Raw genomic sequence first — 23,898 nt, 5'->3', positions numbered from 1 at the left:
TGGTTATGAAAGTCCAGGGAGTTTCACGAGCTTTGTAACATGAGCATTGTTGTGGCATTTTCCTTGTCCAGCCCTGTGATCTTTCTTCTCTCGTGCCCCTTCTAAGCAGGTACAGAGAATCTTGTAAGTTACCAGTCTTCAGGCCTCTCACCTCTCACCTGATGCACACAGGTGCATGTAACTTTACGCTCGGGTCTCACAGCAATGGAAAGAGGCTGGACATGTACTACATATAGCAGCTCTCAGCCTTCCTGATCTTTCAGCCCTTGAATACAGTTCCTCATGTTGTGGTGACCCCCAACCATAGAGTTATTCTGCTGCTACTTCATAACTGTGATTTTGCTACTGTTATGAACCGTGATGTAAATATCTGATATGGAGGATATCTGATATACAACCCCTGTGAAAGGGTCGTTTGACCTCCGAAGGTTGAGAACTGTTGTGCTGTGTATAAGGTGCAGCCAGGATTTTAATGAGTTTTCCTGTCCATCGGCCACACCCTTGCTATGACTTGGATGAGTGTTCCCAAAGGTATTTGGCCTCCAGAATGGTATAACTGAGAGACAGTGGAGCCTTGAAGAGCTGGGGCTCTGTGAGTCATTCTTATAGGTCACTAGGGTACACTATTCAAGGACCCCAGAATTGTCCTCTATGTCTCCGTTTCTGAGCTGTGGTGTTAAGTTCCTCTGTGTGTGTCCTCTCCATAGGATGTGCCACCCTTGCAAGAGGCCCAATGCAGAATGGTCAACAGAGATCTCTAAAAGCTTGAGCCAAAATAAACCCCTTTTCTTTTAAAGTTAATTACTTCAAGTAGTTCTTTATAGCAATGGAAGTCTACTGCCAACGCACCTGAGACCAAAGTAGAATAAAGTGAAATGGAGCAATTTCTCAACAATACTAAGAGCTTCATAGAGACATTTCTAAAACAATGTAGACTTTATTGTTTTAAAAATAAAGGAATGGCTGGAGAGATGGCTCAGTGTGAGGAACACTAGCAGCTCTCCCAGGGAATCAGAATTCAATTCCATGGCAACTCACAGCTGTCTGAGACTCCAATCCCATGGATCAATGCTCTTTTCTGGCTTCTGTGGGCACCAAGTACACACATAGTGCACAGGCATACATTCAGACAAAACATTCATGCACATGATAAAATCAGTATGTTAAAAAGAAAGAGCATTTCAAAGCACAGAAAAGTTACTGGGTTGTTCATATGCACAGGTCTTAACCGTGGCTTTCTAAAGTCGTCTGTTTTAAACTTTATAGAATAACATGTACATGAGTAATGTCTGTGATTGATATAAAGCTAATTGCCTCTCCACTCTGAACCCATTTGAAGTCATCAGTTATGCTTAAATTCCTCTGATCATGAAAGCAATAGGTTTTCATACTTGGAAGAGTTAGGAAAGTACATAGCCAAAGTAAATCTCATCCCTGCGTCCTGCTGCCCAGAGTCCTTGTGCCCATCGTATTTCAGAGAGGTGGGCTAGAGCCTCCTTTCCAAGTCCATATTCACCCAGCTAACTGTCGACTGGCTGAACACTTAGCAAACGTAACTCTTTATACCAGAGGGATGGATGCGCATTTCTCAAGGGAAAGCAATGTATACTTATTTTAATGTCCCAATAGGTACTAAGTATTCTGCAAGAGTTGTAAAAATCATAAAAGCAACACAATCAGGTCATAAAATCATTATTAGGCTAGAAATAAATTGTCAGTTGCAAATGCCAAAGGAGTTTGTTTTGTTTTTGTTTGTTTGTTTGTTTTCATGCTCTTATCTTTATTTGTGCTGATAGAGGAACTTAAAAGTATCTTTTAAACATTTAAAATAATGTTTTTATTAATTATTTGAGAATTTTATACAATAAGTTTCATAATATTCACTTCCCATCCCAGTTTATCCCAAGTCTTTCTCACTCACCCAACTTCATGTTCTTTCTCTTTCCCACTGAGGCCAGTTTGGGTTTATCGGACCACTTCTAGGCATGCAACCTGGTGTCCTTCAGTATGATTGACATACCAGGTGTCACACCCCTAAATGAAGCTGACTTTCCCTCTTCCAGCCTCAATCAAACACCAATAACTCCTGAGCTAGGATTGGAGTTTCATGCCCACCCGCCTTCCTCCATGTGAGTGCTAGTCAGAGTGCCAGAGTTTTTAAAAAACATTATGGTGACTTTTTTTTTCACATGGTTTTATTCTGTTTTCAGTTAGACCCAGACATATCCCTAGGATGATGACAGTGTTTGCTTCTGTGTTCAGATTAATCAATGTGGCGGCAGCCAGTACTTTACGATTATGTCCTTATGACAATTGGATTCTAAAGACGGATTCAAAGGCAGAGAACACAAGAACAGCAAGGAGAACTATCACTGTGATTCTCCTAACATGGCCCAGTAATTTTTAAGGAAACTGCCCATGGCCGTGGAGCAGGTTGGGCCTGCTAACATGGGACTCCACATACATACCACTACAAGTTCCCTGTTGAACTAGGAACAACAATAACAACAAAGCAATTACTTCATACAGAACAAAGCAATCAATATCCTGAGTTGAAATTTTTGCAGGCAAGCATACAGTATTCCCCAGCATCGCAACCGGCTGGAGCCATGACGTCACAGCCTGGAAGGCAGCTTCCTCTTGACTGTCCCTGTTATTTTGCCGTAGGGATTGTCGAGAGGCAGCAAAACCTGGAGAGGAAGCACAGGGTGACGTCAGAGAGAGCGGTCTCCTTACAATGAGCCAATGTTAAAGCGAGGATGTCAAATTGTCAAGGAAGAACACTTCTCTGCAGGACAGTGGCTTCGAGTCTAGCAGGGCCGGAGCTTCCTTGCTATAGTTGGTCGATGAGCTGCTTTCTCAGAAAGTATAGAAATTTTAAGTGTTCTGTATGGGGTTTGGGGTTATTGTATCTATGTGTGGATGTGTGTGTGTGTGACCTCTGTGTGTGTGTGTGTGTGTGTGTGTGTGTGTGTGAGAGAGAGAGAGAGAGAGAGAGAGATGTGTGTGTGTGTGTGTGTGTGTGACGTGTGTGTGTGTGTGTGTGTGTGTGTGAGAGAGAGAGAGAGAGAGAGAGAGACGTGGGGGGGGGCAGGGAACTGAGAAGGGTGTTGCGTGTGTCACGTCACTCTAGGGGAAATCAGAAGGTAACTTTATAAAGTAGCATCTTTCTGTGACCTTTATGTGGGTTTCGGGGTTCTCACTCAGATCATCAAACTTATATATCAGTGCTTTTTCCTATGGAACTATCTCCCTGCCCTCTGCTCATCAGTTCTGCTAGACTGGCTGGCCCGTGAGCTCCAAGGGTCCTACAGTCTCCACTTTCTCCGTGCTGTGACTCCTGACACATGTCACAGTGCTTGGCTGTTTCCATTGGAGGCTGAGGACCCAAGCTCGGGTCCCTATGCTGGCAAAGCAAGTGGCTAAGTGACCACTCCATCCCTCCAGTTGCCAAGAAGCATCTTGTTTGTTAGTCCTTACGATATGGATGTCTCAAAATGCATTATACGATCCTGCTTTGTAAAATTCGGTGAGTAAATCTGACCTTCTCTGATAATTCATTCTGGACATCAGTCACTGTCCATAGCTAGAATTCAGCCACACCCCTCAGAGCATTTGAGGTCCACAGGGCTGTGAGCACAGTGTGGACTGTCTAGACTGCTGTGTTTTAGAGTCCTTCTTCCCACCCTGTCATGGTTGCTACCCAGCTGTTGTCACTGTGCCTCAGCTTCCTGCTTCTCTTATGTTGCCTTCACGTGGTACATGTGTGTGAGGACACTTTATTCATGGATAAGGATGTGTGTGTGTGTGTGTGTGTGTGTGTGTGTGTGTGAGAGAGAGAGAGAGAGAGAGAGAGAGAGAGAGAGAGAGAGAGAGAGAGAGAGAGAGAGAGAGATTCTTGAAAGAGCTCAGGGCTACTGATTTCCAGGCCAGGGCTTTAATCTACGAAGGAACTTTCTCTGCAGCATTTTATTTTGCTCTCTACAACACCCAACCACAGCCTACTCCTCCCGGTCCCCCTCATCCCTATCCCTCCCATGCCCACCCCAGCCTCCACATCCCACCCCCTCTGCAGCAATAATGCATCCACCTAGCTCTGGAGGGGATGATGCAAGCCTAAGGCTCTGTAGACACCTCAGAAACCCTCGAGATTGTGCCGCGAGCTGAGCGTTAGTCTGGTTGGTCTTTTTTCTGTTTCTAGCTCATTTGTTTTGCCTCTTGCGGACATCACTAAGATTACTTTCAGATCTATCTCCTGCCGTTCAGTGAGAACTCATCCCCCAAAGGCTTCCGTCCTCATTCACAAAGGCAGCACACTGCCTTCCTCTCCTTCCTCTGAGGTAACTAGTGTTGCCTGTCCTGTCAGCTCAGTGAGCAAGGGGCCAAACTTTCCCTCTTCCACCAGCCAGGGCCCTAGATCACCTCCTACAAGTTATGCATGCCTGGTGCTCATTGTCCAGCACCAGGGCCAACACCCACATATGGCTGATGGTTCTGAGCCAGTGGAGCCCACCAGCACTGTTTGCAAAAGAGAGATCAGGTACTGGGGCGGGGGGGAGGGGGTTGTTGAGAGACTCCTGGTCAGCAGCTCTAAGTTTCTAGAGACTCTTCGGTTAAGCTTATGCATCGGAGAGTGTGGTCTCCACCCACAGAAACATTCAAATAGACACTAAAAGCAGTTACCCAAAATGGTGCTGCAGAGGGGTCAAAAGGCTTATCGCTGAAAATGTCCCTGGGGCAGGGTCAGTTCTGATTTCCCAGAACGTGACCATAGAGGCCACCAATCAGGTCTCCAGGCTGCCTAGTCAGACAGTTTGATTGTCACAGCTAAAAGGAAGTTGGGGCTGTGTGTTTCCTGAGACAAAGGTTCCCTTTGAAAGCAGACATTTCTCGTTCTTGTCATCAGGAGCACAAACACACTTTCATGTCTCCCAAATGTATTGTGTGCTGCTGAATTGAGTGTTTAATCAAAAGGTGGGCATGATAAAGGAAAATGAAAATACAGCCTTCCTTTCCCATTGCCTCATGATGGAAGAACAACGCAGCTGCGACCTTCGGTGGCACTTTCCCAAGGAGATCTTAGAGCTGTTTCCTTGGGCACACTCTGTTCTTCTCTTTGTTCCTCCCCGAAGCTAGCATGCCTCCTTTGTGATCTCTCATCCACTTCTGGAGTACTCAGCCTCGGGCACTGAAAGACCCAGAGCCAAGGAGGGTTCCACTCAGTGCTGACTATAAATATTATCCCTAGCCAGCAGCTGCTACAGTTGTCCCAGGTTGACGAGGAGACTGGAGGATGATGGTGCATGAATGAGCTTTCATTGTTTCTAAAGTCTCTTACCTCTTCCTTGTTGATCAGTCCCATTTTGGACATGTCGATGTTAAAGTAGTGAATGTTCGGAAGGCTGATTTCCATGTCTTCTATCTGGAATCCACAACAGCATGGGTTAATCTGAGCACCTGAGACTCTCTCCCTTCCTCCATCTAACTCATCCATCCCGACCACTTCCTGTGACCATGATTGTATCTTAAGGTACACTCCCATGATCCTCTGCTGCCAATTGCTCCCTCTGTTCATCCACACTAGTCTTCCTATGAAATTGATAGCAGATCCATTCCTCTCCCTTCAATATTAAACCTTCTCTGGATACCTCAGGCTCCTTGAGGTGGGAATCTAGGAGATCCCCTCCACACCCAGTTGGCCTTCAGAAACTGGCCAGTCAACAGTCTAACATCTTCTCCACTCCATCCCTCCACATAGTATGGTCCCTAACATTCATAAGTCCTGGAATAAGTGTAAAATTATAGACTCATATACATGACATAAAGATTTAGTGAACTATACTCTACTTTTCTAATGGACAAAAGTACTCGTGTTAAATCTTTAAGGTCACATTGTAATTTAAAATTCTGGCTCTTTGTGATACTGTGCTGGGGCATGACATCATGGGAAAAGCCAACCCAGCCATTGAGCGAGCCCATCTTCTCCCTTGGATCATGTAGACAGATACTCTCTTTGTGTGCCAAGCCAAATTCATTTCTCCAGTCCACTTGTAGACCTAAGAATGTGCTGCCTCATGAAATGAGCCTTCACCCACAGAACAGGTTTCTAGTAGACATCCGCCCAGGTTCTGAAAAGAGTCTCCAGACTATTGGGTGAAAAATTCTTGGGCAGCTATAGGCACCTGAAGGGTTTATCAGCTTCGTTTTACCAGCTCTACCCAGTGGAGGTAGGCACAGGCAGAGGAAGAAGATGCTACAGTGCTAACCAAGGAGAGGTCAGGCTGGTCCAGGCAATGCTTCTCTTAATTCAACATAGCCTTGGCCCATGCTGTCTTGGCCACACCTCTGTAACATCATCCTGCAAGTCTCCTAGCCTGTGTTCCATTGTGATTTTTTTATCATATTGCTATCTGTGATCACTCTAGAATGCAAATCTTACCATGCTATACTTTGCTATACTAAGTGGCCCCCAGAGACTCAGAATAAAGCATAGACTCTAAGGTAGCCTACAAATGTCCTCTTGACCCATTTCTACCTTATGCCTGCACATGGGAAAGTGCTTCCCTCTTAGCATGTCGCATGTGGCTGGCCCTTAACAGTAAATGTCTGTGTCATGCTTGTCTCCCGTTTCCACATTTATCCTGTCCCCTAGCGCTTGAGTATAAACCCAGATTACCCCTATCGTTCCTGAAGACTCAGCACACTCCTCTCCTAGAAAATCTAGCCGGTGGCACCTCTTACACCTCAGTGAGACTGTCCCCATATTCACATAATAACCTATTAGTTGATCTTTTAAATTTTTTACTTGTTTTCTTTGTTCACATAATGATGAAATATTTGAGGGTAGAGACCATGTCTACATTATCTTTGTATCCCTTGGGTCCTGCCAGTGACACAATAGATGATAAATGGGTGGATGGATGGGTGGATAAATGAGTAGATGGATGGGTGGGTAGGTGGATGGATGGAAGGAAGGATAGGACAATGGATTGAATTTCTCTACACCTATCATTTATACCTTGAAACATACAACCTGTGTCTAGTTATCTCTCTGTCAAGGCATAGAAGTGGTCTGAAATTGAAGTTTAAGTCTGCGGTAGGTTGAAGGAACTCAAAGGAGTTTCCATCAAAACTGCAGCACTGTGGCAGCGGCCTGTGTTTTTAGGTTGAACAGATTTTCCCATGTTCTGCTGTCTTCTCACTTGCTATAACAAGCTTTTGAACAACAACAGATGTCATTTCTCAAGTGTCTTCCACTCTCCTATTTTAGCACTCAACTCTTCCTCAGAGCTGACAGGAGACACAGCTCCTCACCGTCCTCCCAATACAAGTGACAAAGCATACCTCAGGAAGCTGGCTCAGGGACAGCACTTGTATATCATAGAGGGTCTTCTGCACGGAAGGTGAGTATTCACCTTTGTCATAGGGCCCAGCAAATTTCTGCAGGACAATGTCCCGGACAGCGCCCCTAGGACACAAAGGTGGAGATAGGGGAAGCTCATCTGATTTGTTAGGAATGCATTATAAAGCTAAAAAGTAGGAATGCCCAGAAAGCCATCTTATGGATCATTTTAAGGAAGGATCCTTATTCTGTAATGCTAAACTGAAAACAAGCAGAATCCATTTCATATCCCTTCCCACTGCTCTCACTCTCAAACACACACACACACACACACACACACACACACACACACACACACACACACACACATACACCAACACGGCATTAAACAAACACTAAGGAGCTACCTCTTCGCATAGTGATAGTTGACCCAAATAGCATTTCAGCATTAATCTTCTTCCATGTACGCAGACAGGGAAGAGTGACTCCCAGACACACACCCTCTCCCTGCTCATGGCTGCATCCTTGAGCTTCCTTCTCAGGGGCTTAAGTCAAACACCATGTGTGACGAAAACCACAGAACCTTCAGTACAGCTGAGGCAGTGTGGTGATCACCCCGCATCTGGAGATGGTGGATCTGAGCTTGCAAGTTAAGCTGAGGCCTTTGCCTTTCCTGGGAGGCGGAAGCTCTCCCCTGCCTGGCAGCGTCAGTATGATGATTCTCATAACACCAACATGTCAGGCCCAGGAGTGAGCGCAGTGTGATCTATATTTTAACAATATTTTGAGTAATTCTATTGTGCATGTATGTCTGAGAGTCACTGATATAATTTAAAAGGAGGGGCTGGGAAGATAGCTTTGCCATGTGAGAATGGGGGCCTAAGTTCCATCTCCAGCACCCACATTAAAAGCTGCACATAATATTGCCTGTTTAACCCCACCACTGAGAACACAGGCAGATCCTGGCTTAGCCAGCTAGCCTAGTTGAATCAACAAGTCGCAGGTCCCAGTAAGAGGCTGGTCCCAAAAATCAAGGGGGAGAACTCATGAGAAACACCATCTGGAGTTGTTCGGCCTCCACATGCATGTGCATACAAGTGCGCACACACACACTCACACACACCAGGGGGCAGTCCCAAAGAACTAGGAATTTGAGTTGACAGTTTCCTCTTTGCTCTAGGGTCCCTTTAACCTGCCCAGTTTTAGGTCCTAGCAGTTGCTCGCCAACCATACCAGATAGCCTCGAAGTCCACGTCCCGTCTCTGGTAGCGCCACTTGCAGTACACTTGAGTGGCAAAGCATCGGTCCTTCACCTCAGGGAGGGTAGTGAACTGGTCCTTGAGGAACCCTTCAAACCCAGACTGGGTTGTTTTCAAGACCTTGAGGTCTTTGATTCCAGAGTGAATGACGGGAGGTCCTGTGCCAGACAGAAGGGTAGCACTGAGTGAGTATAAGCAGAACCGTGTCTTCACCAATCACTTGTCTCTGGTGGTGGTGCTGGGGGCGGGGGGGGGGCGTCCCTTCTCTATGGATTGCCAGACTCTCTGCCCCCTCAATAGAAGGGTCAAGAATATATTGATCTATGCTGAGACAACTTCCTCCTAGTACCTGCAAAGGTGTCTCAGGCAAGCCATCGTATGTAATGCAAGATGCCAGTCATTCAATTAGCAGTCTGATATGAGCGATGGGATCCACCGGAGAGTGCCTTCTCTCTGACTCTGAGGTCCCTTTCCTGCAGTGTGGCCTCTGGTTGATCTACAGGGGCTGGTGACGCCAGTCTCCACTGTACCCTGAGGACATCTTGATGCCCTGGTGGGTATCATAAGTTCAACCAAGATCAGACATCCTCATTAGTGAGTGGTGGCATGGGCCTGTCTGGGAGCAGACAGAGTGGGCCACGGATCAAGGCAATCTACTTGCCTTGGATTTCCCATGAAATTGAGTTCTACGATTCTACAACCTAACCTAATATATAGCTTTAATCTGAAATTAGGTCCATGCCCCTAACCCAGATATATAGATATAGATATAGATTAGATAGATAGATAGATAGATAGATAGATAGATAGATAGATAGATAGATAGATAGATAGATGTGTGTGTGTGTGTGAGAGAGAGAGAGAGAGAGAGAGAGAGAGAGAGAGTGACAATCACTTGCTATAAACAGCAAACACAGCAGAAGCATTCTTATGAAATAACCGTCAGCCGCACATACTGAAGGCAGTGTGCCCATACTGCTTGGTAACATTGTGTCTGGGTCAATGGAGCTCGTTAGAGTGTCATTCCCTATAAACCAACATCAAAGATTTCTTAAAAGCAACCCTTGTTCCTTCCCCATGCCATCCATTCTATGTTACACTCTGTTTAATAAAACGGAGTAAAAGCCCCTTGTTAGGGGTGGGACAGACAGACTGACAAGACAGGAAGGCACAGACTCAGACCACAGACTGGAGAAAACAAGACATGAGGAGAGAAGAAGATCCAGACCTGAGCTTGCTCTTGGCAAACGACTCCAGGAGGAAACCTTTGACTCCTTTCCCTTCACAACTTACCCTGAGTTCTCTGGGGTCGGCACTGATACATTTAACCAAATCAAGGACAGGCTCATGACAAATCCTATCCTTCGTGGCCTGTCTAGTTGAAAAGTCAAAAGTCAGAGTTCTTGGACATCACTATATGGTCTTAGTAAAAGGAGAATATAATTCACAGTCCACAATTAAAACCCAAGGGCCAGGCATAGAAGTCCACCTTTATGATATCAATGCTTGGGAGGGTAAGACAGGACAAACACTGAAAATTAGAAGCCAGCCTGGGCTACATAGAAGCCAGCCTGGGCTACATTTGGGGTTTTATAGCAAGAAGGGTGAGAAGGCACCACGAAACTCTTAAAGTCCCATGGTGTGCCTTGCCACCTGTGTGGCCTCAGTTGCTGTGACTCACTCCAGAGCCAGATAAGCACTACCTACATTTTGACATTTCTGAAGCTACCATCAGAGAATGCGATGGCCAGAGGTTAGCGGTAGATCTGCTGATTCGGTATGTTCTGATTAAATAAAGGGCTCTGTAGAGAACGTCCTCAGATAAACTGGCACGATGGAAAAACTTAACTTTCAGAAGTTCTCACTGGATGCTGTACTTGACGAAAGACCAGGAGGAAGGTGCCAGCAGCCCCTGAACGCCTTCATCTGGCCCAGTTTGTCTAACTTTATATTTTGTGCTTTTTCCTTCTGTTTCAGGTACAGAGCGACCCAAGTTCTTCTGCATGCTAGGTAGGTGCTCTGCCACCACAAGTACATGCTCAGCCTAGATTCTAAAGGGATAAAGACACTAGCTCCACATCACCCATAGGTAATGGCAGTGGGTTTCAAACCCAAGAGAACAGCAGAGCCCACAACAGGAGAAGTTGAGTGGAGAAGTATAAGGGTGATTTATGTCAAGGGGCAACAACATCACAGTGGAGTCCCTGTCTTGCCTAGAGAGCTGACGTCCCCCTCACCGTCTGTCAGTTTCTCACACTCTAGGTAGCAAAGGAGAGGAAATGGGCTGCAACTTTGGCTGACACCATCCAGTTTGTAAGTGTGCTTTTGGCTGATAGCTCTCCAAGACATTTTCTTACTTAGTCCTCAGCGGACTCCAGAGTAAGTATCTCTGTGCAGGAGACTTTCATTTCTGCACCCGTCCTCACAGTTAGACATGGGCGGAGGTGAGGTTTAAATTCAGCCTCACACCACGCGATTCCGTGATTTTCTGCCCCTCTTTTAGATCATTCTCCATCTGTGCAACGTTTCTCCTCCCTGAAGCTCTTTGTCTCTTTTCAGTACTTCAAAAGGGCTTCCCAGGAGAGTAGAGGGATGCCGTCTCCCATCCACAGCGAGCGTTCGGGACTCAGCCTTTGAAAAGCATCTCCTCCATCCACTGAATAGTGAAGCATCATTTTCTGAAATGGCCCCTGTGCATCTCGAAAGTATGGTATTCCTTTAAAATTTTACAGGGCCTGCCGAGATGGCTCGGCAACTAAGATCAGTCACTGTCCTTGCAGAGGACACAAGTTCGGTTCCCAACACCCACGTGGGTGGCTCACAAGCACCTGTAACTGCAGCCCCTGCAGGGTTTGAAGCCTCTGGACTCTGTGAGCACCTCATGTGCATGTGCTTAACACAGAAACATGATTTTAAAAGGATAAAAGCAAATCTTTAAGAGGACAATTTTCCTATGAGTTGCTAGGAAAAAGTAACTCCAATCATTGCATTACACACAAAGTTATGGGATCTAAAATGCTTTCACCGATATCTCCTTCTGGAAAACAAAACCCCCGCCCCTCCAAATGAAACAGAAAACAGCCCTAAACCAGAACTAAAACAAATAGAACCCCTCAAAGGCGAATGAGAAGGTGAAGAGAAGAGAGGCTGAAGGCTCTGTCTCCATCTTCTCCAGTGCATCTATGTGACTTTGGTCCCCAGCATCTACTTTGCTCACCAAGCTTTGGCTCCTCCCGTAATCTTACTCATCAAGACACTGTTGTGTAGTGTTGTGTACCTAGAATCCCCAGCTTTGGCATTCAGAGTTCCCTCAGATCAAGTCCCAATGCCCTTCCTACCACAGCACTCTCCGTTTCCATGGAAACAGTGCCTCTGGAGGAGTCACTTCCCCTCTTCCTATCTTGATTTTCTCATCTTTGGGATGGAGATGGTAGCCATGCCTGGTTTTTTTGGAGTTGATGTGTTTCTAGGGTAACACACATGAGGGTTTCATAGAATAGCCGCTGTGTCCAAGATGCACTGTGAACGTCTCCAGGGTGACCTTGCTGCAACTGGCTTTCCCACAGCCACACTAACCACCTGTCGGATGCTTCCTGTGCCCCACAGGCTCAACGGACTCTGAAACCAAAGGCCTTCATCCTGCGGTCCTCCAGCCCTGGAGTGACACATATCGACCCTGGCTGGCCATCTTGAGATGATTCACTCTCGCTGCACGCTGGAAACAGGAGAGAGGCCTTCCACTTTCAAATGTGCTTTGGCACCGGATTCCCACAGCGTAAGTGCCTTCTGTTCCCAGGGACAGTCAACTACTGCCAGTTTTGTCCGAGTGGAAGCCAACTACTCTGATGCCCTCCTCACTCGGAACAAAACCAACAAAAACCATCCTCTTTGAATGTTGAAAGCATTTTTTTTTTCCTCCTTGGCACACATCAGACCGACTGGATGAAATCAGAGTGCTTATTTTATCTTCTCTGTTGGCAGCGCCCCAGCCTGCTGAGCACTGGTAAAAACCTGAGGCTTTCAAATGCATGGGGCCATCAACTAAAAATATGCCACCACACACACACACTCTCTCTCTCTAAAAAGATCCCAGTTTAGATCCAAAAGAAGTAATTCAACCAGAAGCAGTGTCATCTGGGTACCATGACATGAAAGCGCTCAATCAGCCTGTGACCTTGCCCCGGAAGTCCGCACCACACCTCCCTCAGCACCTCCATGGTCGAGGGTTAGTGCAACAGGAAGGTTTTTCACATTTTACATCACTAGAGTATAATCTCTTCAGCTCCTGGTGTCCTCCTACACACTCGGCAGACTGTGGTTGATCTCTCAGAGAAGCGTGCATCTACCGTTTAGCTCTCGAGGGGAAAGAAACTCACTTCAAATTACTAGGAAACAAGCCCAGAGCCTTACCTACGCATCAGGTGTCAAAAAAGCACAAAAAAGCTTCACTGAGCTGAGGTGGGGGGGAAGAACAGTCATGAAGAGGATAATTGCTTCCATAGTTAACGCCTCCAAAAAGTGGACGAAAATAGCTAAAAGGAGGATATTTTAAAACCATATTAAATCATTCTACTATCAAACTGCAAACTTGTAAAGGATAGAGGCAAAAAAAATCGACTAAGTCAGAGGTTCTCAACCAGTGGGTCACGACTCCTGGGGAGGGTCAAACAAACCTTTTAGCCTTTTACAGGGGTCACCTAAGACCATCGGACAACACAGATATTTACATTAGGAGTCATCTGAGTAGCAAAATTACAGTTATGAAGCAAGAACAAAAATAATCTTGTGGTTTGGGTCATCACAACACGACAAACTGCATGGAAGGGTAGATTCCTTAGGAAGGTTGAGAACCACTGAATTAGGTTTGTCTCTGTGGATCCATCCTGTGCCTCCAGGGACCTTCAAAGTCCAGGCTGTGCGATTCTGGGAGTGAAAGAGATGATGCCACCAGGCAGAGGACTAACTTGGCTTTACCTCAACTAGGCACAGAGCAAGGTGATTTTAGAACCTTGTGTCAGTCAAGAACTTCTCTTAAGAACCAAAGAGCTAATGTGGTACATCTACACAATGGAGTACTACTCAGCTATTAAAAAGAATGAATTTATGAAATTCCTAGCCAAATGGATGGACCTGGAGGGCATCATCCTGAGTGAGGTAACACATTCACAAAGGAACTCACACAATATGTACTCACTGATAAGTGGATATTAGCCCAAAACCTAGGATACCCAAGATATAAGATACAATTTCCTAAACACATGAAACTCAAGAAGAATGAAGACCGAAGTGTGAACACTATGCCCCTCCTTAGAAGTGGGAACAAAACACCCTTGGAAGGAGTTACAGAGACAAAGTTTGGAGCTGAGATGAAAGGATGGACCATGTAGAGACTGCCATATCCAGGGATCCACCCCATAATCAGCATCCAAACGCTGACACCATTGCATACACTAGCAAGATTTTATCGAAAGGACCCAGATGTAGCTGTCTCTTGTGAGACTATGCCAGGGCCTAGCAAACACAGAAGTGGATGCTCATAGTCAGCTAATGGATGGATCACAGGGCTCCCAATGGAGGAGCTAGAGAAAGTACCCAAGGAGCTAAAGGGATCTGCAACCCTATAGGTGGAACAACATTATGAACTAACCAGTACCACGGAGCTCTTGACTCTAGCTGCATATGTATCAAAAGATGGCCTAGTCGGCCATCACTGGAAAGAGAGGCCCATTGGACATGCAAACTTTATATGCCCCAGTACAGGGGAACGCCAGGGCCAAAAAGGGGGAGTGGGTGGGTAAGGGAGTGGGGGTGGGTGGGTATGGGGGACTTTTGGGATAGCATTGAAAATGTAAATGAGCTAAATACCTAATAAAAAATGGAAAAAAAAAAAAGAACCAAAGAGCTGCAGTCCCCATGTCAAAGGATGAAAACAGCTGTCTTAGAAGTGATTATCACCTCTCAGATCTCTCTTCACACACACCCCCTTACTTCTGTTTGCCTAGCTTGTCACCCTTAAATCTACCTGCCCTGGCCCTGGGCTTGGTCACATCACGTCCTTTCTTATCTCTGCCTCTCAGTAGCCTTCCTATCAGTAAGCGGGGCGGGGGTGGGGTGGGGTGGGGAGCTTTCTTTTTCTAATATCTAATACAGTATCTCTTATCTGCAACCCCTCTTTCGCCTTCTGCTTTTCTATCTAGCTTTGTGTTAGCTGGTATACTTTTGTTGCTGTGTTTGCTTTGTTTGTTTTGTGGTTAGAGTCAGAATGGGAGCCATTGGATGCTTTAATAATTGTGAATTTTAATTCAAATAGCTCAAAGGCTTGGGAGCTAATTTAGTTCACATTAGTGATTCAGGCATCATAGTGGTACACAAGCTCAGCTAAACTCCTGGTCTAGCAGAGCCTCAGGAGAGAATGCCTTTATCTTGAAGATCCAATGGCACTTGCACTAGCAGCTGATGCTGTATCTTATATGCAGAGAGCCTAGTTCTCCTATCAGGGCATGGGAAGTTACCAACAGCAGAGCAGTCTTTGACCTTAGGACTGAACAAATTTCTCATTCCTGATTCTCTCAAGGAAATAGCAGACTTTTAAATACTCAAAACTTCAACATAATGAGCTCTCCAAGAAGGAACAATATAATGAGTTTTAAAGCAACATCAGGACCTATGTCATCCAAGACTCAGCAGCTTTCCCAGACTTTTGGTTCAGGGAAACAGGAAGGAGTTGAGTCCACCAAGTGAAACTCAGCCATTCTCTTGGGAAGGACCCCTGGGGACTCACATGGGTGACTACGTGTGGGAGAAGGACAGGAGTCTCACCATTCTATTGGCCCCCAACAAACCACAGGGGCTTATAACACCAGACTTCACAGTAAATGTTGGAATGTATGGATTAATACAAGGGCATTTTTTTCTTTTTTTCTTTTTTCCTTTTTTTTCTTTGTTTTGTTTGTTGGCGCATGTGTTGTGTGTGCATGTGAGTGTATGAGTGTGTGCACCTCCGTGCATGTGTGCAGTGGCCAACACAGGATGCCAAGTGTCTTCTAATATTCTCCTCCTTATTGTCTTGAGACAATGCCTTTCTGGGGGCTCACTGTTCTTACTAGACTGGTAGACCAGAAAGCTCTTGGGATCAAAATGTCTTTTCCTCAAAGTATTGAGGTTTCGTGCACAAGCATCCATGCAATGGGTCCAAACCCAAGTCCTCAGTGTCTTCACGGCTGGAGCTCTGGCCCACTGAGTCATCTCTCCAATCTCCATTGCTTATGAAGATGATGATATCACAAAATCATATCAATTCCTTCCAGTTTAGCACTTAGATAATAAGCAAATTAGGAATTAGACTTTGCCACAAAGAGAATGAACGCCTGTACTCTCAAAAGAGGGGCCGAGTAGAAATGGTTTCACATGCAGAGCCCTGTGTACACACACTTTTGCATCCAGTGCACATGGGAACCTGAATTCACTCACTACACATCAATACTCTTACCCCTTCCCTGCCAGCCCTGCAGGCTATCAGAGTGGCCTGAGCTTCAGATCAGTTGACTGGAACTCCTGGGCAGCTGCCACAGGTCTGTGTGTACCCAGAAGCTTTGCAGCCATCTGCAGAGACAAAAGGCTTGAGCTGCTGTGGGGCTGATCTTTCTGCTCAGCAGTGCCGGCCTAGTGATGAGACCTCAGGTAAATGCTACCTCCTGGCAGGCAGGCAGGAAGAGAGCTCTGTTTTCTTTGATCATCAGCAGTGTCCTGGACTTAACCACTGTAACGTCTGTCCGCATCCACTCCCCTGCCTGAAAATATCTTGGTGGAAATCACCAAGGGTGTCTGCCAACTCTGGAGTTCCTCCCTAGCCCTCTTTTAACCAAGATTTCTTAATCTTCTGTGGCAGATAGCAAATCAACTTCCACTTCTGCTTGGACACTCAGTGAGGCAACATTTTGTGGCCTCCTGCAGTCAGGTGTGACTGTGGGAACCTCCCCAGGGGAAATGCTATGGGCCATCTATGACCTGGTACTTGTGTCTCAGGGGTCTTGCCCTCTTTTTTTCTTCAGTGTCTTTACACCTCCTACTTGCCCATGGCAATTTATGATCAAGGTGAACCCCAAAATAAGAAGTAGCAAGGTAAGGTGGCCTAGGATTCTATCTAACTTCCCACAACTGATATATATCACCTCTTACTCCTGCTCCCCCGAACTAGGTTTATAGGAAGATGTCCTTGTGCTGAGCCATCACATATGGGTCTCTTTGCTTCTTGCTGTCCCAATAAAAACATATTTTTCTTCTATTTCCCTGATAACACTTTTTCTAGATATCTCCTTCTTCTGTCTCTCTGACCAGTCTTCTGCCGAGGTCTTGAACTAAAGATTTTGCTGAAAGGACCCTGATATAACTGTCTCTTGTGAGACTATGCCGGGGCCTAGCAAACACAGAAGTGGATGCTCACAGTCAGCTATTGGATGGATCACAGGGCCCCCAATGGAGGAGCTAGAGAAAGTACCCAAGGAGCTAAAGGGATCTGCAACCCTATAGGTGGAACAACATTATGAACTAACCAGTACCCTGGAGCTCTGGACTCTAGCTGCATATGTATCAAAAGATGGGCTAGTCAGCCATCACTGGAAAGAGAGGCCCTTTGGACTTACAAACTTTATATGCCCCAGTACAGGGGAATGCCAGGGCCAAAAAGTGGGAGTAGGTGGGTAGGGAAGTGGGGGGGGTATAGGGGGCTTTTGGGATACCATTGGAAATGTAAATGAGGAAAAAACCTAATAAAAATATTTAAAAAAAAAAAAAGAATGTTCCCCAGGGCCTTATCGCTTTATCTTCCCTTTTCTCCTGCCACATGATGACTGTCTTGGTTATCAACTAGACTGGATCTGGACACAACTACAACCCAAGCCCCTAAGCATTCCTGTGAGAGACTTTCTTGATCAGATTATTTGAAGCAGGAAGACACACCCTAATTATGGGCAGTGCATCCTGGAGGCAGCCCAGATAAAAGGGCATCGAAGATGGAAGCGTCTGCTTTTTGCCTGCTTGCCTTTACTCTGCGGACAAGTGCAGCCATCCTGTAAGTGACACATTCTCCTCTGGCATCAGAAGCATGCTCTAGGGGCTTCCAACACAGACTGAAGACCAGCAGGAATGCTCCAGGCCTTCCGAGCCAGGTTGGACTGCTGAGACATCCAACCTTACAGACTAGGCGACTAACTACAGGCTTCAATTGTTGGACCACCAGGACTATATCATGTAAGCCAATCTACTACATTACCTTCTGAAATATACATATTTATTCTATCAGTTTTGTCTCTTTGCAGAGCCTGGCCAATAGATTTTATATGTTATTCCTGTTTTATGGAAATAGTTCCCCTTCCTTTTCCATCCCTGGAGCTTCATTCACTTATTGTTCATTTGTTGATGATCCCCAAGCCTATCTCCATCCACATTTCAAAATTCGCCATCTTTAGCTTCCAAACTTTACTCACATGTATATTCTCTCTAGCTCCCAGTCCTCCTCCCGCCAAGTCCTTCCCCTTCACCTTCCAGCTCTCTTCAACCCCTCGTGTGCTGATTACACATCTCAAAGGCTGCACAAAGTATCTCCAACAAGCTGCCAGTCTGTGCATCTCTACCTCTCTCACCTTGTTCATCCCTCCCTTCATCTCTGCAGCAAATCCCCCGGTATCTCACTCACTCCTCTCTGCCTTTCCAGCCTGTTCTCCACACTTTGGTCACAACTTGAACAGAGCATATCCACAGCTTAAGGGAGGAAAGCTTTATTTGGGCTCAGTGTTTTGTGGGATTTCCACCCATGATGGTAGGGAGAGCATAGCAGAGAAGCCTGTGGTGGAGGGAACATGAGGCAAATTCGTGCGTAGGGAAGCAGACTAGGAACTGGAGAGCAGGATCAGAACCAAGAGTTAGTCAACCCCTTCTGCCAGCTAGCTCCCAACCCTGAAACATGCCAGAGATGCCCAACATAGTGAGCAGCTGAGAAACAAACATTCAAAATGAGTGTCTGATGAAGATCTTACAGATTTATACATCCTCTCTCTCTCTCTCTCTCTCTCTCTCTCTCTCTCTCTCTCTCTCACACACACACACACACACACACACACACACACACAAATACACTCATACACACACACACACTCACTCACTCACTCACTTGACAATTACAGACCTCTGTTTTTCTATTGTCAAGCTAAGCAATAATTACAGCTACCCTGGGAAGAGTTGCGTTTTGGATCATCTCTGTTCTGTTATGATGCCTCTTAATCCCTCCATTGTGGTCTCTAACCCATCATGTTGCAATAACTTTGTTCGAGATCTGTGTCCAATTATGAAATCTACCATAGGTTCTCTGAGATTAGGGAGATTTCTGTGCCTCTCCTCACCTACCATCTTTTGTGGTAGCAAAGTCTGCTTGCTCAGTGGATAGAGCGTCAGTGAATGACACCAGAACTTTCCATAGGTGGATTTGATTCTCATCAGCTCTCCTCAGGTGGATATCCAGTCATTTCTAGTCTTTGAAAGGGGGTTGAAGAATGGGACTGAGAATGTACTAAGTTTCCAAACATCTGTAAACATGGATTGGGAGCTATGCTGACCAATATGGTGGCCTCCAGCCATCTGCCGTTAGCCAACATTGAAACATGGCTAACATGGCTGAAGCTGTACTGAAAATACAGCATAGCTACATGTTAGAGACTTGACTTTTAAAAATGAAAATGACTTAGCATTTATTCCATAAATAACATTTTTGGATTCAGCTAAATCTATTATTAAAAATATTTTTCCTCATTTCTCTTTGGTTTCCTAAAATGACTACTAAAAAACTTTAAAATTATATGCAGAGTTAATCAGAGCTGGCTTAGACTCTAATTTCATGACAGTAGTTAGTGTAGATTAAGTAGGAGAATGTTGCCTGTGAGTTAAAAAAAAAATGTTCCCCTTTTTTGTCTCTAAAATCGTACATAGGGAAAGAAGGAAGGGAGAAAAGAGGCTGAGATTGAGGGAAGACAAGATGGCAGGGAGGGAAGACAAGATGGAGAATAAGTCTGTGCCATCTTAGAGAACAGCTCAGTGGGGGAGTCCAATCCCGTGAGTAGGCATTTGGTGATCAAAATTGTCCTCTTGGTTCAATACGACTTTTTGATTTCTTCTATAATAATAGTTTTATATTTTATAATATCATATTTTATTCAAATGCTGAGACAGCCTTAACTAGATCTAGATTTAATTCAAATAGAAAGATTAACGGCTAAAGAAGGAAGAAAGGAACTAGAAATAGGAAAGTTAAAGAGTCTCTTATGCAGATAGAAGTGTTGCCGCCATCTCTGCCTCTAGGCTTCAAAGTTCCTTGCTCCAAATCTGAACAGATTATTTAATTCTGCGTCTCATGACCTCAACAAATCAATGGGACACCAGCTTTAGGAGCCTTATTTAATCAGTTTAATTATCTGATCAAATAATAAGGTCTATGTTATAATAATGTTTCATAGTTTTAAATTGTAAATCTCTTGCTATATGGAATAATATAATGGTCATTGCTATTTTAAATGAGATGCATTTTAAAGAGATTATAATACTATTAGTATTTTATTATGCAAATAAGATATCAGGGAAACATTAGTAATTTCATATATTGGTTACTGGATCATTGGTACAGGATCATGACACTGTACCAAAAACATTGGTTACAAAATATAGACATTTGTATTCTTATCATTTCCAGTGTTTTGCTTCAAAACTGAGTAATAGACAATTTCCAGGACTCAAACTCCAGATTTTGTAACAGAAAGAATTACCACATTTGTTATCTTTCAGTCAAAAGTAGATAAGCTTGTAATGTAAAATCCAAATCACAGTGTATAGTCTCGTCTCAGATGTAAAAGATTTACAAATTCTTTAAAGTTTTCCTCCATGTTAAGAAAAAGAATTGCTTAGGGCCAAAACCAACAAGAACAAAACAAACAAAACAAAACAAAACATCAACAAAAGACACCTGCCGACTCTTGAAGAATAGGGCGGAGAACCTTGTTTCTTACCGTTTCTCATCTGCTCCACCTCACAGAAGTGCGTTCCCGTCGGGGTGTGGATGAATGCATGGACGTGTTTGATCCCATTCTGAAAAGGAGGACAGAGCTTGTGGCCAATCACAGTCCAGCACAAACCACGCTAGCAATTTCTTTTATTAAACTAGTACATAAATGATGAAACCTTTTCAAATCGTTTCCAGGGGACCTCTTCCACGTAGACGTGGGCTCGAGTGACATGGTTAAAAGAAGAGAGGAAGTGCTCACAGATGTTCATTGCAAAGGTCTCGATGTTTCTGATCTGTAAAGAAGGAAAGAGAGAAATACTTGTGATCAAAGACATCTTATTTAAAAGACTCAGCTTGTTTGCTTGTTTTGTTTGTTTTGAGTTTGGGGCTCACTGACAGCACACCCCTGTCTGACCTTGAACTCATGACCCTTCTGTCTACACCTAGGATTATAAACTTCTGTTTCTGGCTTAAAGTATTTTTTTTGTTGTTGTGTTGTGGTTGTTTAAGATAAGCCTCAAAGTTTAGGCCAGGCAAACATCCAGCTCCTGGCAGTCCTCCTGCATCAGCCCCCGAGGGCTGCGGTGAGAGGAAATCGCCACTAAACCCAGCCAAGAGTAACTACTGGATCTCTTTCCTGTTGAGTTGTTTCTCCCAAGGAGAGAAACACAAAATTAGGATCTAAGGAGATAAAATTGCCCCATCCTGGTTTTTCTCAACTGTTCCTGGATTGGTTCCTAGATTTCTTTCACCGAGGAGACTCTATCCTGTTATTACTTTTATTTATTTTTATTATTTTTATTTTACATATATGGGTGTCTTGCCTGCATGCATGTCTGTGCACTATGTTCATGTCTGGTGGTGCCATGGTAACCAGGGGAGGGTGTTGGATACCCTGGAACTAGTGTTACAGGTAGTTGTGAACCACCATGTTGGTGTAGGAAGTGGGACCCAGGTCCTCTGGAAGAGCAGCCAGTCTCTTAACTGAGAAGCCACCTCAGAAACCTGCTTTGCATGAAAGGAAGTGTCAGTGGATAAACACAAAGGAACTGTATTCCTGAATCTTTTCTCAGCGTGCTTGTAATACTGGGTCCTTTCATGAGCCTAACAAATAGGCTGCAGTATTCACAAAGAAGACGACAACCGTTAGGTGTGTCTGTCTGATCATTTCCATAGTGGGAAGACCCACCCTGAGTGTGGGTGTGCCCATCCCATCTCCTGGGATCAGAGAATACAGAAAAGATGAAAGCAAGCTAAGCTCCGGCTTCATCTCTCTGCTTCCTGACTACAGACTACAGGACTAACTGCTTACCCTGAGTGCCAATGTGACTAACCACTTCCCAACCATGATGGAGGAGAGCAGCAATTCTCCACCCGTGGGCTTCCACCCCTTTAGCACTCACTCATCAGATATTTACCTTGAGATTCATAACCGTTGCAAAATTACAGTTATGAAGTAGCAACGAAATAATTTTATGGTTGGGGGTCACCACAGCATGAGGATCTGTGTTAAAGGTCACAGCATTAGGAAGGCTGAGAGCCTCAAATCATGACCCAAAATCAATTCCCTTCCCACCCTAAGTTGTGCCCCCACATCCTGGAATATGGGGTTTTGTGTTACAGCAAAGAAAAAACTCAAACACAAGACAAAGAATTTGACAATAGATTTTGCCTATAAGTAGAGTATCTTATAATCAATGTTCTGTTCAGTGGTGCAACAACAGCCTTCTCCGCTACAAATGCATGCTCTAAAAGCAATAGAGAGTCAAGAAAGCCACGAGAAATGTATTAAGTTTGGTCTGAAATCCTCCCGTGACCTTGGCTTGCCTATTATTCCAATGTAAGGTACCAAGTTAATTACCCAGGAGCTGTTCCTCCTAACTAATGAAGTAAATTAAAGGAATAATACGGAGCAAGCTTTTCTGTAAGCCTGAAAAATTTATGGTAAAAAGGAAAAGTTTAAAAACGGCATACATGCAAAAATAGGTTAAAAGGAAATGAGAGCTTAAAAAAAGCAAGTTCCACCCCCACGCGAGCTCGCATTGAATTTGCATCAGGAAGTAGCAAGCATCTAAGAGTGATTATACCCCTCTGAGCTTCGCCAGGACGTGCACAGTGTTCTTGATGGTGTCTGTAGGGATGATGTCGGAATTATCACCGTGTAGGTAATCCTTCTTGGACCTCAGAGTCAACTGGACCGAAGTTGCCACCTCTTTGATGCTGTGGTATTTTCCATCTCTCTGAATATGGAGAACTTTGACCATGTCTTTCCCATAGCCAGTTCGGACAAATTCCACTTCATCATTCTGTAATGAAAATATAACCGACTGGTTGAGGAAGGCTAGGTGAAGTTAAGCATGCCAGCTGCAGTCTTTCTCGATTTTCATTTTATGAGACAACTATAACAGGTGAGATCCGGAACACTTAGGAAAGCAGTATCACGCCTGAACTTTGGACACTGGTCTTCCATGGGGAAAAGAGGCTTCTTTTCTTTCCGGTATATGATTACCCCGAGGACAGACAGTCAGATGCAAGTGCCCATGGAATCCAGACGTGTGAGGTCCCTTGAGCTGGAGTTACAGGCAGTTCTGAGTCACCTAATGTGGGTTTGAGGAATTAAAGTGAGGTCATCTGCAAGAGCAGTATATGCTCTTAACCCCTGAGCCTATCTCCAACCTCTCCTGATCATAATTTTTGAACCTCCTATGCCAAAGCTACATCCCGTCCGTAACACATGACCTGTCCCTGCAGCAGCTGTGGGGATTGATATCTTGCAGATCATGGACAAAGATGGAGTGGCTTGCCTTTCTTGCCTTGATTTGTAAAGGCAAAGTTAGATACATGTGCCAGTCTGTTAACTCCAAACTATATAGCGGCCACCATGGAAACCAACTTTCTTCTAGAAAATTCCATGACTGTATTAACTGGAAATATTTCCATGCTCCCATATCCATTTTTTAAAAAGTGATGTTTCTGAGAAAAATGCTCTGTGATAATGGAAACAATTTGAAAATTGCCTTTTTAGTTTGCTGCCAGGGAGGAGATGGGTAATTGGTGATAGGGTCAGAATACTCTCAGCAATGCAGAGCCAGGGCCATCTGACTGCAGGGAGAGACATTTAATGAGAGGATGGTGATTTATTCATTAAGACCAGTGTCTGGAGCTGGAGCCTTAGCAAGTGAACACTCCATTTCTACAGCTGACAGCATCCACCAGACTTATTGCTAGGTGTTTGAGAGGAGCAAAGAGCC

The 23,898-nt window shown here is 44.8% G+C and overlaps 2 protein-coding genes across 4 annotated transcripts in view; one reads left to right on the top strand and one right to left on the bottom strand.

Annotated features, from left to right (window-relative positions):
- Nucleotides 1-1,739: 1,739 nt before the first annotated feature.
- Nucleotides 1,740-23,898, bottom strand: part of Uox (urate oxidase) — a 34,335-nt gene continuing 12,176 nt past the window's right edge. The window contains exons 2-8 of the mRNA NM_009474.5: nucleotides 22,735-22,953; nucleotides 20,824-20,940; nucleotides 20,652-20,730; nucleotides 8,576-8,759; nucleotides 7,345-7,468; nucleotides 5,339-5,422; nucleotides 1,740-2,690 (exon numbers count right to left, since the gene is read on the bottom strand). Of these exons, the coding sequence (NP_033500.1) occupies nucleotides 2,616-2,690; nucleotides 5,339-5,422; nucleotides 7,345-7,468; nucleotides 8,576-8,759; nucleotides 20,652-20,730; nucleotides 20,824-20,940; nucleotides 22,735-22,953 (882 nt within the window). The 3' untranslated portion in view covers nucleotides 1,740-2,615. The remainder of the gene's footprint in view (nucleotides 2,691-5,338; nucleotides 5,423-7,344; nucleotides 7,469-8,575; nucleotides 8,760-20,651; nucleotides 20,731-20,823; nucleotides 20,941-22,734; nucleotides 22,954-23,898) is intronic.
- Dnase2b (deoxyribonuclease II beta) overlaps nucleotides 16,163-23,898 on the top strand; it is a 47,328-nt gene continuing 39,592 nt past the window's right edge. The window contains exons 1-2 of one of the 3 annotated variants that reach the window (XM_011240172.2): nucleotides 16,163-16,281; nucleotides 17,471-17,850. The gene's annotated coding sequence lies outside the window, so the exon portion shown is untranslated. Of the gene's footprint in view, nucleotides 16,282-16,645; nucleotides 16,723-17,470; nucleotides 17,851-23,898 lie in introns of those variants that run through there. The other 2 variants (XM_011240171.2, NM_019957.4) reach the window with 2 other exon arrangements.

The sequence above is a fragment of the Mus musculus genome, chromosome 3 (genome assembly GCF_000001635.26).
Source record: "Mus musculus strain C57BL/6J chromosome 3, GRCm38.p6 C57BL/6J".
NCBI lineage: Eukaryota > Metazoa > Chordata > Mammalia > Rodentia > Muridae > Mus > Mus musculus.
The sequence above is the reverse complement of the archived record's forward strand: the minus strand, read 5'-3'. Positions and strand labels throughout refer to the sequence as shown.